The 13701-nt window shown below is 39.5% G+C and overlaps 1 protein-coding gene across 2 annotated transcripts in view; it reads right to left on the reverse strand.

Annotated features, from left to right (window-relative positions):
* il17rd (interleukin 17 receptor D) overlaps nucleotides 1-13701 on the reverse strand; it is a 90049-nt gene that overhangs the window by 39121 nt on the left and 37227 nt on the right. For both annotated transcript variants that reach the window (XM_072280417.1, XM_072280416.1), the window contains one exon: nucleotides 357-481. In XM_072280417.1, coding sequence (XP_072136518.1) covers nucleotides 357-481 — 125 coding nt within the window. The remainder of the gene's footprint in view (nucleotides 1-356; nucleotides 482-13701) is intronic.

The raw sequence follows: 13701 nt of genomic DNA on the forward strand, positions 1-13701 counted from the left end.
CAAATGAACTGAATTCAAATTCACATACTGCAATGTTAACATATCTATTATGTTATTGCACCCACTGATACATGCAGCAAATTTAACAAATATTAGGGAGTAATTTTGAAGCTTGTTATCTAGTCTAGATTTCAGAGGACTGTAATAAACCTTAGAGAAAGCATAGATTTAATTGCAAACTTATACAAGAACCAAATTTAAAAGTGCAAATGTTGATCAATTTTTAAGATAGACCAAAGTTAGGAACCTTTAACAACTAAACACATGCATTTGCTGAACATATCTAAAGCTACAGGTAAATATTTGATTTAAAAATCTGGAAAAGATTTGTTCCTTAAGAAGGACAGTATACTTACAAGAGTTTTATTGAAATATTTGAGTTGATCTCTTTCTTCTAAAACCAATGCCTGACATGATTTTCCAGCACCAACTGACTTAGCTTCTTGAAGAATTATTTTGAAGCCTCTGATATATTCAATACCTGGATTTAAAAAAAATAACAAAAATATAAAAATGTACTGCAAACGCCAGAACAGAGCACCAGCAGATAAATCAACGGAGTCTGCAATTCATTAGCAGAAACTAATAGAAACATGTTAATAACTATGTACACTAGCAATCCACTCGAATCTCATCAACCAAAGTTGTCTGCAGAGGAAGTAATGCAATTGTTTCATAGTCAAACTATCCTCAAATATAAATATAATTGCAGAGTAAACTGTTTCATTTGTGTTAATTTGAACAACATAAATTAAGCCATTAAATTCTTTTATAGATGAGCATTACATAACCAGTAAACTATCTTAGATGAACAGAACTTCTTCAGGATGGGCATTTCAGCAAAATCAGTGGTAATGAATTAAACTGCAATTTAGGAAAAAGAACAAAAGTATTGGAAAACTGAAATAAATACTTAAACTGCTGCATCCTTTCTTACAAACTGTTATTAACCTGAAACATTAACTCTGTTGCTTCCTCTACGGATGCAACCTGAATGCCTGAGAAATTTCCATTTCCAGGTCTTCCCTGATTTGTAGACACCCCAAAAATACTAATGAGTGTTTGAGATGAGGTTAGATTTTCTAGCTGCTGTGGGGCAATGGCATCACTTGTCAGGTGGAAATGGGGCTTTTCCAAGTCCTTTCTCTCCCCAAGCCAAGCAGAGCTGGGAGGGATGAACAGGCGCTTGCTCACTGAATTGGTGAAGCCAACTGATGACCACACTTCTTCGGCCTGGTCACTCTCCCATTACAAAAAAACAGAGTGTGTGACAGGATCAGAGACTGCTTCTGTGATTGTGTCACTGACAGCTCAGGTTATGAACAGGTCTCAGGAACAAAACACCACCATAGCCTGGAGGCTGCTTGTATATTAAATATCTCTGGCACTTCTGTGATTATCTTTGCTGTGCATTTATTTGTTTCTTGGATCTGTGTAGAAAGGTACTAAAAACCGATTACCCCTCTGCCAACTCTTAGATAAGCTTGTTACCACAAGACTCCTTTGTTCTGCTAATATGCTTCTATGCCTCTCCACCATTTCTACTGTTGTTTTCTCATTTCTTTATAGATTGAAGTTTCAACTGGTTTTTCTGATAAAATTAGCTTCGAATACACAGGTTAGAAAGACAAACTGCTCTAACAAGGGAATCAGACTTTACCAGTAGAATGTCCACACTTTCTCTATGCCATATATAGCCTGCTGATTTCCACAGTAAGAATTTTAACTTAATTTTTATCTGCATTGTAGAAATGAATTATTTAAAGATTTATTAAACAGATTTTGTTCCTTGCAATTCCTCAGTCTAATGGAGACAGTACAGAGTATTTGGACTCTGTAATTTGAGAAACATTCAGCTATGCTCTTTATCATTTTGTGCTTCCCTTAGGGATTAGCAAAGCAAGGGTCATGATTCAATGAAGCCATTGTTCTGCAGCCAAGTTTCCTGCACCATCCTAATTAATGTTGTTGCAGTGAGTGATTTCAGTCTGAACTAATGCCAATGACAATGTGGCCAACTGAGCTGGAGTACTTAAACCATTGCAAGTAGCTCAACAGTTTCTTTTGAATGAGAAAGGAAGCCTTTTTAGAAACAAAAGAAAAATCAAATGACGGATCAGACATCCATCTCTTTGGTTTCAATAAACTGCCCAAAAGTGGCTGAACAAATTCCACAGATGCTGCCTGGCCTGCTGAGTTCCTCCGCCATTTTGTGTGTGTTGCTTGGATTTCCAGCCTCTGCAGATTTGTGAATAAATCTTGTCCATTTTGATTCATTTAGAATGAGTCCTTTGCACAAAATGGATAAATCTGTTGTATGAAGTCACCTCCAAATAAAAGAGTACTCAAACTGGCTTTAACTATGGCTTTTGCCACAGTTACAACCATCAGGGGTGTGATACAGGTACTTGAAGACTCAAACTCCATGACTGAGCGCAAACAAAAGGGGAAAAATTGTTCCTATTTAGTCAATTTATAGTTTTAGCATTGGTTTATTATTGTCACACATACAAAGATATGGTGAAAAGCCCATCTTGCATACCATTCATACAGATCAAATCAGTGCATTGAGGTAGAACAAGGTTTAAACAAAAACAATGCAGAATAAAGTGTAGAAGTTACAGAGAAAGTGCAGTACAGGTAAACGATAAAGTACAAGATTATCATGAGGTAGGTTGCGAAGTTAAGAGTGCAGCTTATTGTACGAGGCACGATTGATAGGTTCATGGCCTAAGGTAGAAGGAGTCAATTTTAGAAAACCTAGTACATTTATTTTTCAACATAGTCCCCTACTACATTTACACACTTAGTCCAGCGGTTGTGGAGCATACGGATCCCTTCTTTGTAGAAGTCGGCGTCTTGGAACTCCAGAAAGCGGCCCACAGCAGGGGTGATTGATAAGTTTGTGGCCTAAGGTAGACGATGAGTTATTAACTTCAAACTTTCTGCATAATCACTCAAAGAGTTGATCTGCTCGTGCACGTAACAAGAGCTGTATAACTCATCTCCTTCTAACTTAGGCCACGAGCTTATCAATCACCCCTGCTGTGGACCACTTTCTGGAGGTCCAAGACGCTGACTTCTACAAAGAAGGGGATCCGTATGCTCCACGACCGCTGGACTAAGTGTGTAAATGTAGGAGGGGACTATGTTGAAAAATAAATGTGCTACGTTTTCTAAAATTGACTCCTTCTACCTTAGGCCACGAACTTATCAATCGTCCCCCGTACAAGAGGTCTGTTTAAGAGTTTGATAACTGTAGGATGGAAGCTGTCCTGGTGCGACACGCCTTCAGGCTTTTGTATCTTCTACCTGATGGGAGAGGGGAGAAAAGAGAATATCCAAGGGGTAGGATCCTTTGACTTCGCTTTATTGAGTGGCAGGAAATATACACCGAGTCCAAAGTGGGGAGGCTGGATTCTATTACATCTTGCACTATACTGCTACCCCAAAACAACAAATTTCACAACATATGTCCATAATTATTAACCTGAAATTGATTCTGAAATAAAACTGGAGACAAGTTATTCATGCAATCAACATTAGGAATTTCAAGAATAAACCAGTCCCAAAATCAGCAAATCTCTCCACATACAACAGAAAGGTCACAGACATGCCAGCTTCCTGGAACAATCTGTTCTCCTTCCTACAGCCACGAACCTCAGAGAAAGAGAGTCTCCATCTGTGTCCTTGAGATGAAATAAACATGGAAATGTCAGCCGCGTTGTACTTGGCTCTTTTGGGTGGATGGATCCAGGCCTGCTGGCAGTCTGTCAGAATCCACAAGGGTGGGCATCATCACCTCCATCTACAAGCAGAAGGCACAGGGTGGGCTTCGGGAACTGGCAATCCATGAATATGGATCACAAGATCCCGTCCATGGCTGTCGCCGCACGAAGCTATGCTGTTCTGGGACAAGCGATCCACCCAGGCGACACCAGCGGTGCAAAATCTTGGCAGAAAAAGATCACAGAGAGCTTCATGCTGCTCAGGGTCACTTACTGTGCGTACAGAACCCAGCGGTGAACACTTCCCTTGAGGCCAGAAGGATATCACACACATGCATGATAGACGTACTCTCCAAAACGGGTTTCAGTGTAGGGGGAGGGGAGGGGAGAGGGGCTGGAAATCAGAAATTGACTCTGACCACTCCAGACAAGCATCAGCAGAACAGCCCCAAATAATGGATTGGAAACAGACAGCTTCCCTATCAGGTCTGGAGTCTGGCAAGACTGTCCACTCTCCTGCATGTGTGTTACATAGAACCCTTTTCCCATATCCATCAGGAATTATATGGGTATAGGTGAGGGGATGATGCCAGGCTGTAGGGGCACTCAGATCAAAGCCACCATCTGCATGTACGTGGTCCTCTGTTATGTTAATGACCGAAGCCACCTTCCACTTCATCTGTGGATCCAAGCTAGACCGCATCTGAAAAGCTGTGGTGCACACATCTCCCCAAAATGAGGGAGAAAGTATATTGAACATTACTCTCATCCTAACAGCCACCTCTGTGTCCAGCTGCATCAAGCTACATGCACAAGCATCAAGTGTTACAGCAAGCTCAGGTTGTACCTGTCCTCAGTGTTGTGAAGTATGGGCTTTACTTTTTAAATTGCACAAGATTCCACACTAAAAAAAAAAGTTAATTCAGAACACCACCTTTAACCACAAGTCAAGGATTGCTCTGCAGGTCATGCAGAAGTACATGATGAAATGTGTGGGATGGCTTTTCCAGCAGATTATCAAAACCAAACCCAAAACCAGCCTGACCCACCAATTTCCTCCAGCAGCTCGTTTTCTGCCCCGGATTCCAACATCCGTAGTCTCTTGTGTTTCTAGACTATCAAGCCATTTGGCAGAACGCCTCGTTGCTAGAAGTCATCAACAAGCACCCAAGTTCTCACCTGGCTGGTAGAGAGAAGGGCCCTCCCTGTGAGACACTTCCTGCAAGGTCAGATTCTCACTCCCAATGCATCTACATCTCAGGATAACTGCAATGAGGCTGTATGTTAGCAAAGGCAGATTGGAAGAAGTTGCAAGGGTCTCTGAGGTTTATCCCAAGCAGCTGTGTAACAGAGGATAACAGGAGACTGACCATCTGATCCTGGGGATGCATACTGAGACAAGAATCAATACGGCTAGAAAATCATTAACTTGTTGAAACACTCTTAGGACTGCCTTAAATTTCTTGGTCTTACAGTACAAGGTGTTAAAAATAAATGTTGCCGTCTGGCACGTTACAAGACTACATGAAAACAGATGCAGTGATGAATGTACCATGGACTGCACACACTTGGTGTAGCCAATCACTTGCCCTCTAAGCTACTGAGGTGCATGACCACGCAGTAACTGAAATGTTCCCGCGCACATAGCCTTCCTTGCTTCACAGCTGAAATTTTCTTTTATATAATGTTAATATAGCTTTGAAATTATGCTAATATAATTTTGAAATCTGTTAAAATAATTGTGAAATAACCTGTAATTATGTTAATGAATATAATCCACAAATTTACTAAATCATAAACATACCACAACCTTTACTTTGAAACATTTTACAGCTTCAACATATTTACATTGTCAGTGTTTCAAGTTACAAATTGTGAAAATAAACACAGAATGGTAACTTGTTAATAAGCCGCCAGCCCGCTGAGCACAATGTGAAAGATTTTCTTTGTTGTCCTGTATTTTAATAAATGACCATAAGTATGTGATTTTTCAATTATCATTCTAAACATTCACGGTATGCATATTACAAAACAAATTACAGTGCCATGCAGTTTTCAGGCCATGTAAAAATTTCCTGCTCGGAGCAATAGTTGGTCCACGCAGCTACTGTGTATAAAAATTAATTAAAGGGAATGTTGTTGCCAATGTGAAGATTTTATGGGGAAGGACTGCAGTGTTAGGTCTTACTGCTAATCAAGAGGTTGATTCCTGTGTAACAACCCCTCAAACACTCTAAGGAGGCATTGTTTAAAGAAGAAAGGAGTTAAAGTGATAAAGTTTATTTTTAAGACAGCCACCTGATACAGTACCAGATTAATCCAACAAGAGGAGAATCAGGTTTATTACCGGCATGTGTTGTGAAATTTGCTAAATTAGCAGCAACAGTACAATGCAATACATGATAATATAGAAAACCAAAGTAAATCAATTAAAGTATATGTATATTAAGTAGATTACAATAGTGCAAAAGACAGAAGTAATAAACATTTTTTAAAAAGTGAGGTAGTGTTCATGGGTTCAATGCCCATTTAGGAATCATATGGCAGAGCAGAAGAAGCTGTTCCTAAATCACTAAGTGTGTGTCTTCAGGCTTCTGTACCTCCTTCCTGCCAGTAACAATAAGAGGAGGGCATGTCCTAGATGATTGGGGTCCTTAGTAATGGACGCTGCCTTTCTGAGACACCGCTCCTTGAAGATGTCTTGGATACCAAGGAGGCTATTACCCAAGACGGAGCTGACTAGTTTTACAACCTTCTGTAGTTTCTTTCGGTCCTGTGAAGTAGCATCCCCCCCAAACACCCCGACAGCCTGTTGGAATGCTCTCCATAGTACATACATAGAGGTTTGAGTGTTTTAGGTGAGACAAACCACATCTCCTCAAACTCCTAATGAAATATAGCTGCTGTCGTCTCCTTTATAGCTGCATCAATGTCGGGATCAGGCTAGATCCCCAAAGATCTTGACATCAGGATTTTGAAATTGTTCACTCTCTCCACTTCTAATCCCTCTATGAGGATTAGTTCATGTTCCCTCATCTTACCCTTCTTGAAGTCCATAATCAGGTCCTTAGTCTTACCGACATTGAGTGCAAGGTTTTTGCTGTGACACCACTCAACTAGCTGGTATGTCTTGCTCCTGTACACCCTCTCATCTCCATCTGAGACTCTACCAACAGGGGTTGCATCATCAGCAAATTTATAGATGGCATTTGATCTATACCTAGCCACAGTCATGGGTTTACAGGAAGTAGAGAAGTGGGCTAAGCACACACCCCTGTGATGCGCCAGTGTTGATCGTCAGTGAGGAAGAGATATCATCACCAATCTGCACAGACTGTGGTCTTCCGATCAGGAAGCTGAGGATCCAATTGCAATGCGTTCCTTTAATGACAGACATTAATTATGAAGTGAAGGGAATACAGTGGATTCAAGTTAATTGAGACTCATTGGGACCAGTACGTTTTGACCCAATTAAGTGCTGCCCCAATTATCCAAAGTTTCATGGAAATAATTAAAAACATATAAAAAAAGGCAAACCACCATTTAACTGAGTAACAAATTACATATTTAAATGATATACAGAACAAATGAGAATATGACCAATATTACTACAGTACTCTAAAGGTCAAAGGTCCATTTCATTGTCAAAGTATGCATGTGCAATACTACTGTGATATTTGTCTTCTCCAGATTGCCATGAAATACAGAAAAACCATGGGAGCTTTTTAAAGAAACGACATCAATGTCCTTCCCCCAGCATGAAAGGGAAAAAGAAACAAAACTCGGAAACATCACAAACCTCACCCCCTCCCTCGCACAGAAAACTAGCAGATTATCCACATGGAAAACAGCAGCTAGAACTATTATATACTATAAAATTATACTATGTAACATACTATAAAACCGTGTATTCGTTTGTAATGGTTACCAACAGAGGAATTCATCATGAGTATACTGGCAAAGTACTCGTTTGATAAACTATTCTTTTTCTTTTAGCCCATTTAAGCATTGAGGTTTAATGCTTTTCACAATAACAACAATTTCTGTTTTCAGTTCCTGACATATTTGAACATCATAACACAGTTATGTGATCCATTGCTTTCTTTGAACCTGATAGTGTTGCGTGCTTGCAGCAAAGGGAACCACCCAGCATGGCATGATAAAAAAGGCCTGTTTCAGCAGCCCTGTAGATATCATCTACACAAACTTTTGAAGTTGGGGAGCTTTGTAGGTTTCCACGTTTCTGCACTTACCGTGTCAGCACTCCCTTTCTTGATGTGTGCTTTCTTGAACTTAATTTGGTGTCGACGTTTCCATTATTGAGACAACCAACCATCTGTTGCTTTAAAATCCTCGCGACCCAGCTTCTTAGTTAGCACCTTTGACTTGTTTTTCAACATTGGCCCATTAATATGCACTCCTTGTGCAGTTACAATGGAAAATCATTGACTGAGGACCTCTTTCAACATCTGGATCCTTACCTTGACACTTTCATTTATGGGATGTTCCCCATTGTCCTTCACGTAACACCCTTTCATCTTACAGTTTATCATGCTGATCAAGCGTACAACTGTAGATTTTAGCATTCCAGTTACTGTATCTCCCCCAGCTGAAAATGAGTGGTGTTACGTGGATGGCTTTGAACTTGGCCAGTAGGGTAATTTCTTTTTCAGCTAGTGTCAAATCTTTTTGTGGGAATGGTCGCAAAAATTTTTTTTAAAAAATCAAAATTATTGACAATCACTGCTTTTTGGATTGCCATCCATCTGCCCAAAATGGTTAACGTATCACAAGCACGTGCAATTGATGCAACTGTTTGCTCGAAGCATGAACACACAAGTGCACATGATTGCCCCAAGTAAGCGGCATAGTGTTCCAAAATAAACAAAGGAATCCCGGCTATTTTGTCAATTTGCTTTTGTTCTTTAAGAGTCGTCCTAATTAACCGGCTGCCCTGATCAACCAATTGCCCAATTAACCAGAATCTACAGCAGTACATTTGCAGTGTCTTCGCAATGGATTAAGCATGCCATCTCTCTGGTGCTCGGGCTGTTATTGAGTTCCAGCCAAATAATCTACATTAATTAAGCTAAGTGATGCCTCATAATTTAAGCATTTTTCCCAAAAATCATGTACTTATATTAAGGTTACTTACTTCATAATTCCCTCAATAGTAATTTAAAATCTTTCAAGGTACAGCAAAATGCTCCAATGCAGCTACGAGCAAAAGACGCATACTTCTCCACACAGAGGAAGAAACAATGGCTTGCATTAAATTACAAGAAAGAGGCAGAGAGAAAAAATAAATTCCTGTCATTAAGGCAGACATCTCTGCATATCACTATGGCACTGTCTTCCTGGCCTTTCATACATAGCAAACTCGGATGTCTAGTCAAGGTGTAAAAGAGACAAGAGAGCATTCTGATTCTTCCCATTCCTTCTGCTGGGTCACATTTCTCACTAAATTATCTGGGTCTTAAACCTTTTGTGATGTAAAGTAGGCACACAACTCTGAAAATGTACTGTTAAGAAACCATGATGCTTATTCATTCTAAAGTAGCAAAAGGGAACAAGAACGAACATTAAAATTTTAAGCAGACATAAAAAGGTTCCAATGCATCAAAGAACAAACACTAACTATATGTTCTGGCCAATATTATCCTTTGCTACAACAACTAGAACAGATTCTTCTTCTTATGCAAGGATAACTTGCTTGCACTCCACATACTGTAGATTCTGGTTCCATGGAAAAGCAGCAACCCTTGTATTTACAACAGTAATTATACTTTAAAAGAACTTCAATGGTTACAAGGAACTCTCCCATGGTTCACTGTCCTCTCCTATCAGATTCCTTCTTCTCCAGCACTTTACCCTTTTCATCCATCACCTCCCAGCTTCTTACCTTATCCCTGCTCTCCCACACACCTGGACCCACCTACTACCTTCTAGCTTGTCTTCCTTCCTCTCAGCTCACCTTCTTATTCTGGCATCTTCCCTTTTCCTTTCCAGTCCTGATGAAAGATCTTGTCCCAGAACATCTACTGTTTATTCATTTCCACAAATGCTACCTGACCTGCTGAGTTCCTCCAGCATTTTGTCCATGTTGCTCTAGATTTCAAGAATCTGAGAATCTCTTGAGGTGATGATTTACTGTTATACAATGGCCAGATCTAAACTAATGTCTTTTATCCACTCTCTTTAATTGCATTCTACGAAGTCTATGTAAACATACCAATCGATTTATATTTCAAACATGGCAGAGGCCTGAAAAGTCTTTCAACATCACATCACCTCACAATCTCCAAAAGATTCTATCTCTATAGCATGGGTAAGCTTCAGGCTGCCAGACCTTTTACATGTTCCACGATATAAAATCTTACTTGTGATGGCGTGTGAACTGCAAAGGGAGGAGATTAAGCCCCTAGTCACATTTCGACTTGCTCATCTGTAGAATGTATAATTAAAAGGTACATGCCTCAAATTGTCTGAACTACTACTTGTGTATTTGATGTGTTTATGTAGAGCATCGGGTTACCAGTATCAAACGAATCAAAGTCGCCCCATTCTTTGGTTAGCATTGTAAACAAAGTTATATTTTTGAAACTAGATTGCAGTTCAATGCAACTATTGTATTACTTTTTGGAACAAAAGTTCAATGAATTTAATACTACCTGGGATCAGATCAAGTTATGGTATCCATTTTAGAAAATGGATTGACTGTATGAACCAAATACACTGTGATTATTATTAAAGATGACGGTATTTGATGCAGACATTCTATACTTAAAGTTGATTACATACTTTTAATGTTAGCATTGATTTACATACATATTACTATACTGATCTTTTTATACGTTCTAATGTACAAAGTGACTCCTAGAAGTTAAACTGCTACAGTACTGGACAGATGTTCATTTGCCCTTTGAACCCAGAGATCACTACAAACCCTTTTCGAGTAAATATTCCTTTCAATATCCTTTATCTACTTGTACTTAAAGAAAAACAGTGATCCAGTACAATGCCCAGAAGAATTCTCCCTTTAGGCATCTTCGCTCATTTTTTCCTTTCCATCCCTCCTCCCCCACCCCACCATTCTTCTTTAAGAACCTCCTTAAAGCCACTGAACAAACTTTTGGTCACCTGTTTAATACTTTCTATGTAGCTCTGCAGTCACGAGGAAAAATTGTAAGTATTATTACATTAAAACACTGTGAATGAAAGTTCTTGTTCTGGTGCAAGAAACCTAGCAAACCAGGGATCAGGAAACATTTTTCTAGCTTGTGCTACTCACTGAATCAAAAAAATGTGCCATAATTACTGGGAATGAACATAGCCAAATCGGAGAAAGAAAGCCCCTGCTGCCTTGCGGCTATACCCACTCATGGGGAAGGCTTCGGGAGTAAACCCTGAGGAAAACTCCGGAGCTGGAGTCCCTAAGGCAGTCCGACGTTGAGTTCAATGTCGACTAGCAACTCCTGCGATGTTACTGGAACCAAACTATAATCGGTCTCTTTGGATCCATCAGCTGCGTGGAGTGGGGCAGCTTGCTACGTGGGCAACAGTTTACTCTCCATATTGTACTGCCCTGGCTTGTGTATCATGTAGACAGATAGAACACAACATCCACGTTTGACCCTGCCCAATAGAAGGCCTTGGATATCCAAATACTTCAGTAACTCGGTAACCGCAAAATCTGTATTTCCTAGGTTTTAATTTTGAGTAATACTAAACAAAGATCAAGGTTGTTCTCTTTCATTTCTTCTGGCTCTCTCCATCACATGATCATTCTGCAGGAAATTGATTTACCACCGTGTAACATTCTAATGCTGGACACATGAAAGGTGCCTCAACTCTCTTTGCACCACCTAGTTAGAATAACCCAAATTCATGTCATATCAATAATCTTTCCAAAATTATCTATAATTTCATCTACACAGACTAATATATAGAGACTAATTTATTTGCTACCTTGGTAATAGCACTCCATCAAATCAGGCTTCTTAAAATAAGCTTAGGATCATCTTCTAAGCCCTTCTGAATATTAAACTCACAAGGTCTAATATTAGACTGTGCAATATTTAGCCAGTTTTCCATATTACAAACAAAATAAAAATGTACATGAGAAGATATAAATAATACTACAAGAATGTTATCTGAATTAGGTAATTGTGAATACACGTTGAGCACCCCTTATCCGAAATTCCAAAATTCAAAAACCTCCAAAATCTGATTTCTTTTTTGCTAACAAAATGTCACAAATGGAAAATTCCAGAGGCACTGAGAAGGCTCCCAGTTCATGTGCAGGTCTCTGCACACCCAGATAGTTCTGAGAAGTGACCTCACATAGGTAATGATCAGAAGTTAATGAAAAACAGAAAAACACTGCATAAAGTGAAAATGAAGATCTTGACCATGTATTAAAAGAGTGGATTTGTCAGTGCCAGAGTGAACATAGGCCGACTTAACAGTATGCTGATCATGGAACAAGCAAAGATCTACCATGACAAACTGAAAATTGAAGGTAACTGAATATTCAGCAAGCTGGTTGCAGAAATTTAAGGCACAGCATTACATATTTTAAGATTTATGATGATAATGCATCTGGTGATCACAAAGCATCAGAGAAATTCATTGATGAGCTTGCCACGATCATCACTGATGAAAATCTAACACACTGAACACCTGCATCAGTACATCGATGCGATGAACAAGTGCAAGGCCAGGTCTGCTTACCGCCAGCACATAAACTCAGAGTTGGAAATTATGGCAATCCCAAGTTATCTCACTTTTATTCCAAAATCCAAAACACTTCAGCCCGAGCATTTCAGAAAAGGGTTACTTAACCAAAAACTCAACAAGCTGACTGGAACTATATTCTCAAAAAAAAAAAAAGGCAGTCCACGGACAGCTGAAATGAAGTCCTTAAAATTATTGAAGGGGTTTAAAATAACAGGCAAAACAACTTGCTACCAGACAGAGCATCCGTAGACAAGCAATTCCAGAGATCCAATATCCTTTTAGATAAATGGTCTAGTTTGAAATCATTTATTAAGAGGTTAAAGGGACAACATTTATATTTGATATACAACCGATAAGAATTTTTTTTTGATTGGCAGAACATTCTTTTAGGGTCCTGTCCTTACAAGCGTGTTACACCACTGTTCATCAGACAAATATAAAGTGCAGCCTTTTGTAAGGAATCTACAATCACCAGGATGTTGATTCTGGGACACTTAGATCTTCTCCATGAAAATAATTATTGTTTCATTACATTCAAACTTCATTTTGATAAATCCAATGAAGCAGCAATACTCTTAGGTTTTTTTATGTATGTGTGAGGGAGTTTATAAATATTACAGAGCCTCTCCATGTTAAAAGGGTGGGAGTACCAGAGAGAGAGAAATGTTACAAAAAGGCTATCTTAGAATTTGAATGATTAACTACATTCTCAGGCTAGTATTTCTTTCCTGCAGATCACCAAAGCTAAGTACTGTCCAATGTACAGTAGATGTCTGTTAAATCAGCACACATCAGGAATTAAACCAGATTTTGTGCCTTGGCACTTCACTGGTCTATCTCCAAGGGGGTGGAACTAATCTTCACATCTAATGGGAACCTGTTAAATGTACAGCCATTATATTCCAGAACCAAGGTCACAAAAACCTTATTCGTCAAGCTACAGTAATGTAAACAATGCCTGCGTTTGGTGCACACTTGGGATGTGTAGCTGCAAGACATTGTTGAGCTGATTTACTGAAGCATATGGAAGGAAGTGTCAAACTCTGCAAGACAAAGGTCCACTACCAACCTGCCTCTAACGTAGCAAGCTGTCCTCCGACAGCAAAGGTCCAGATGAGACCCTAACCCTACCAGCATTGCTTCCAAGGCCAATATCCCAGCACCGTGGGCATTTTGATTCTCCAGCAATTGCACTGCCAAAGTCACGCTTTCTGCATACACAAACTCTACTGAG

This window comes from Mobula birostris, chromosome 16 (genome assembly GCF_030028105.1).
Source record: "Mobula birostris isolate sMobBir1 chromosome 16, sMobBir1.hap1, whole genome shotgun sequence".
NCBI lineage: Eukaryota > Metazoa > Chordata > Chondrichthyes > Myliobatiformes > Myliobatidae > Mobula > Mobula birostris.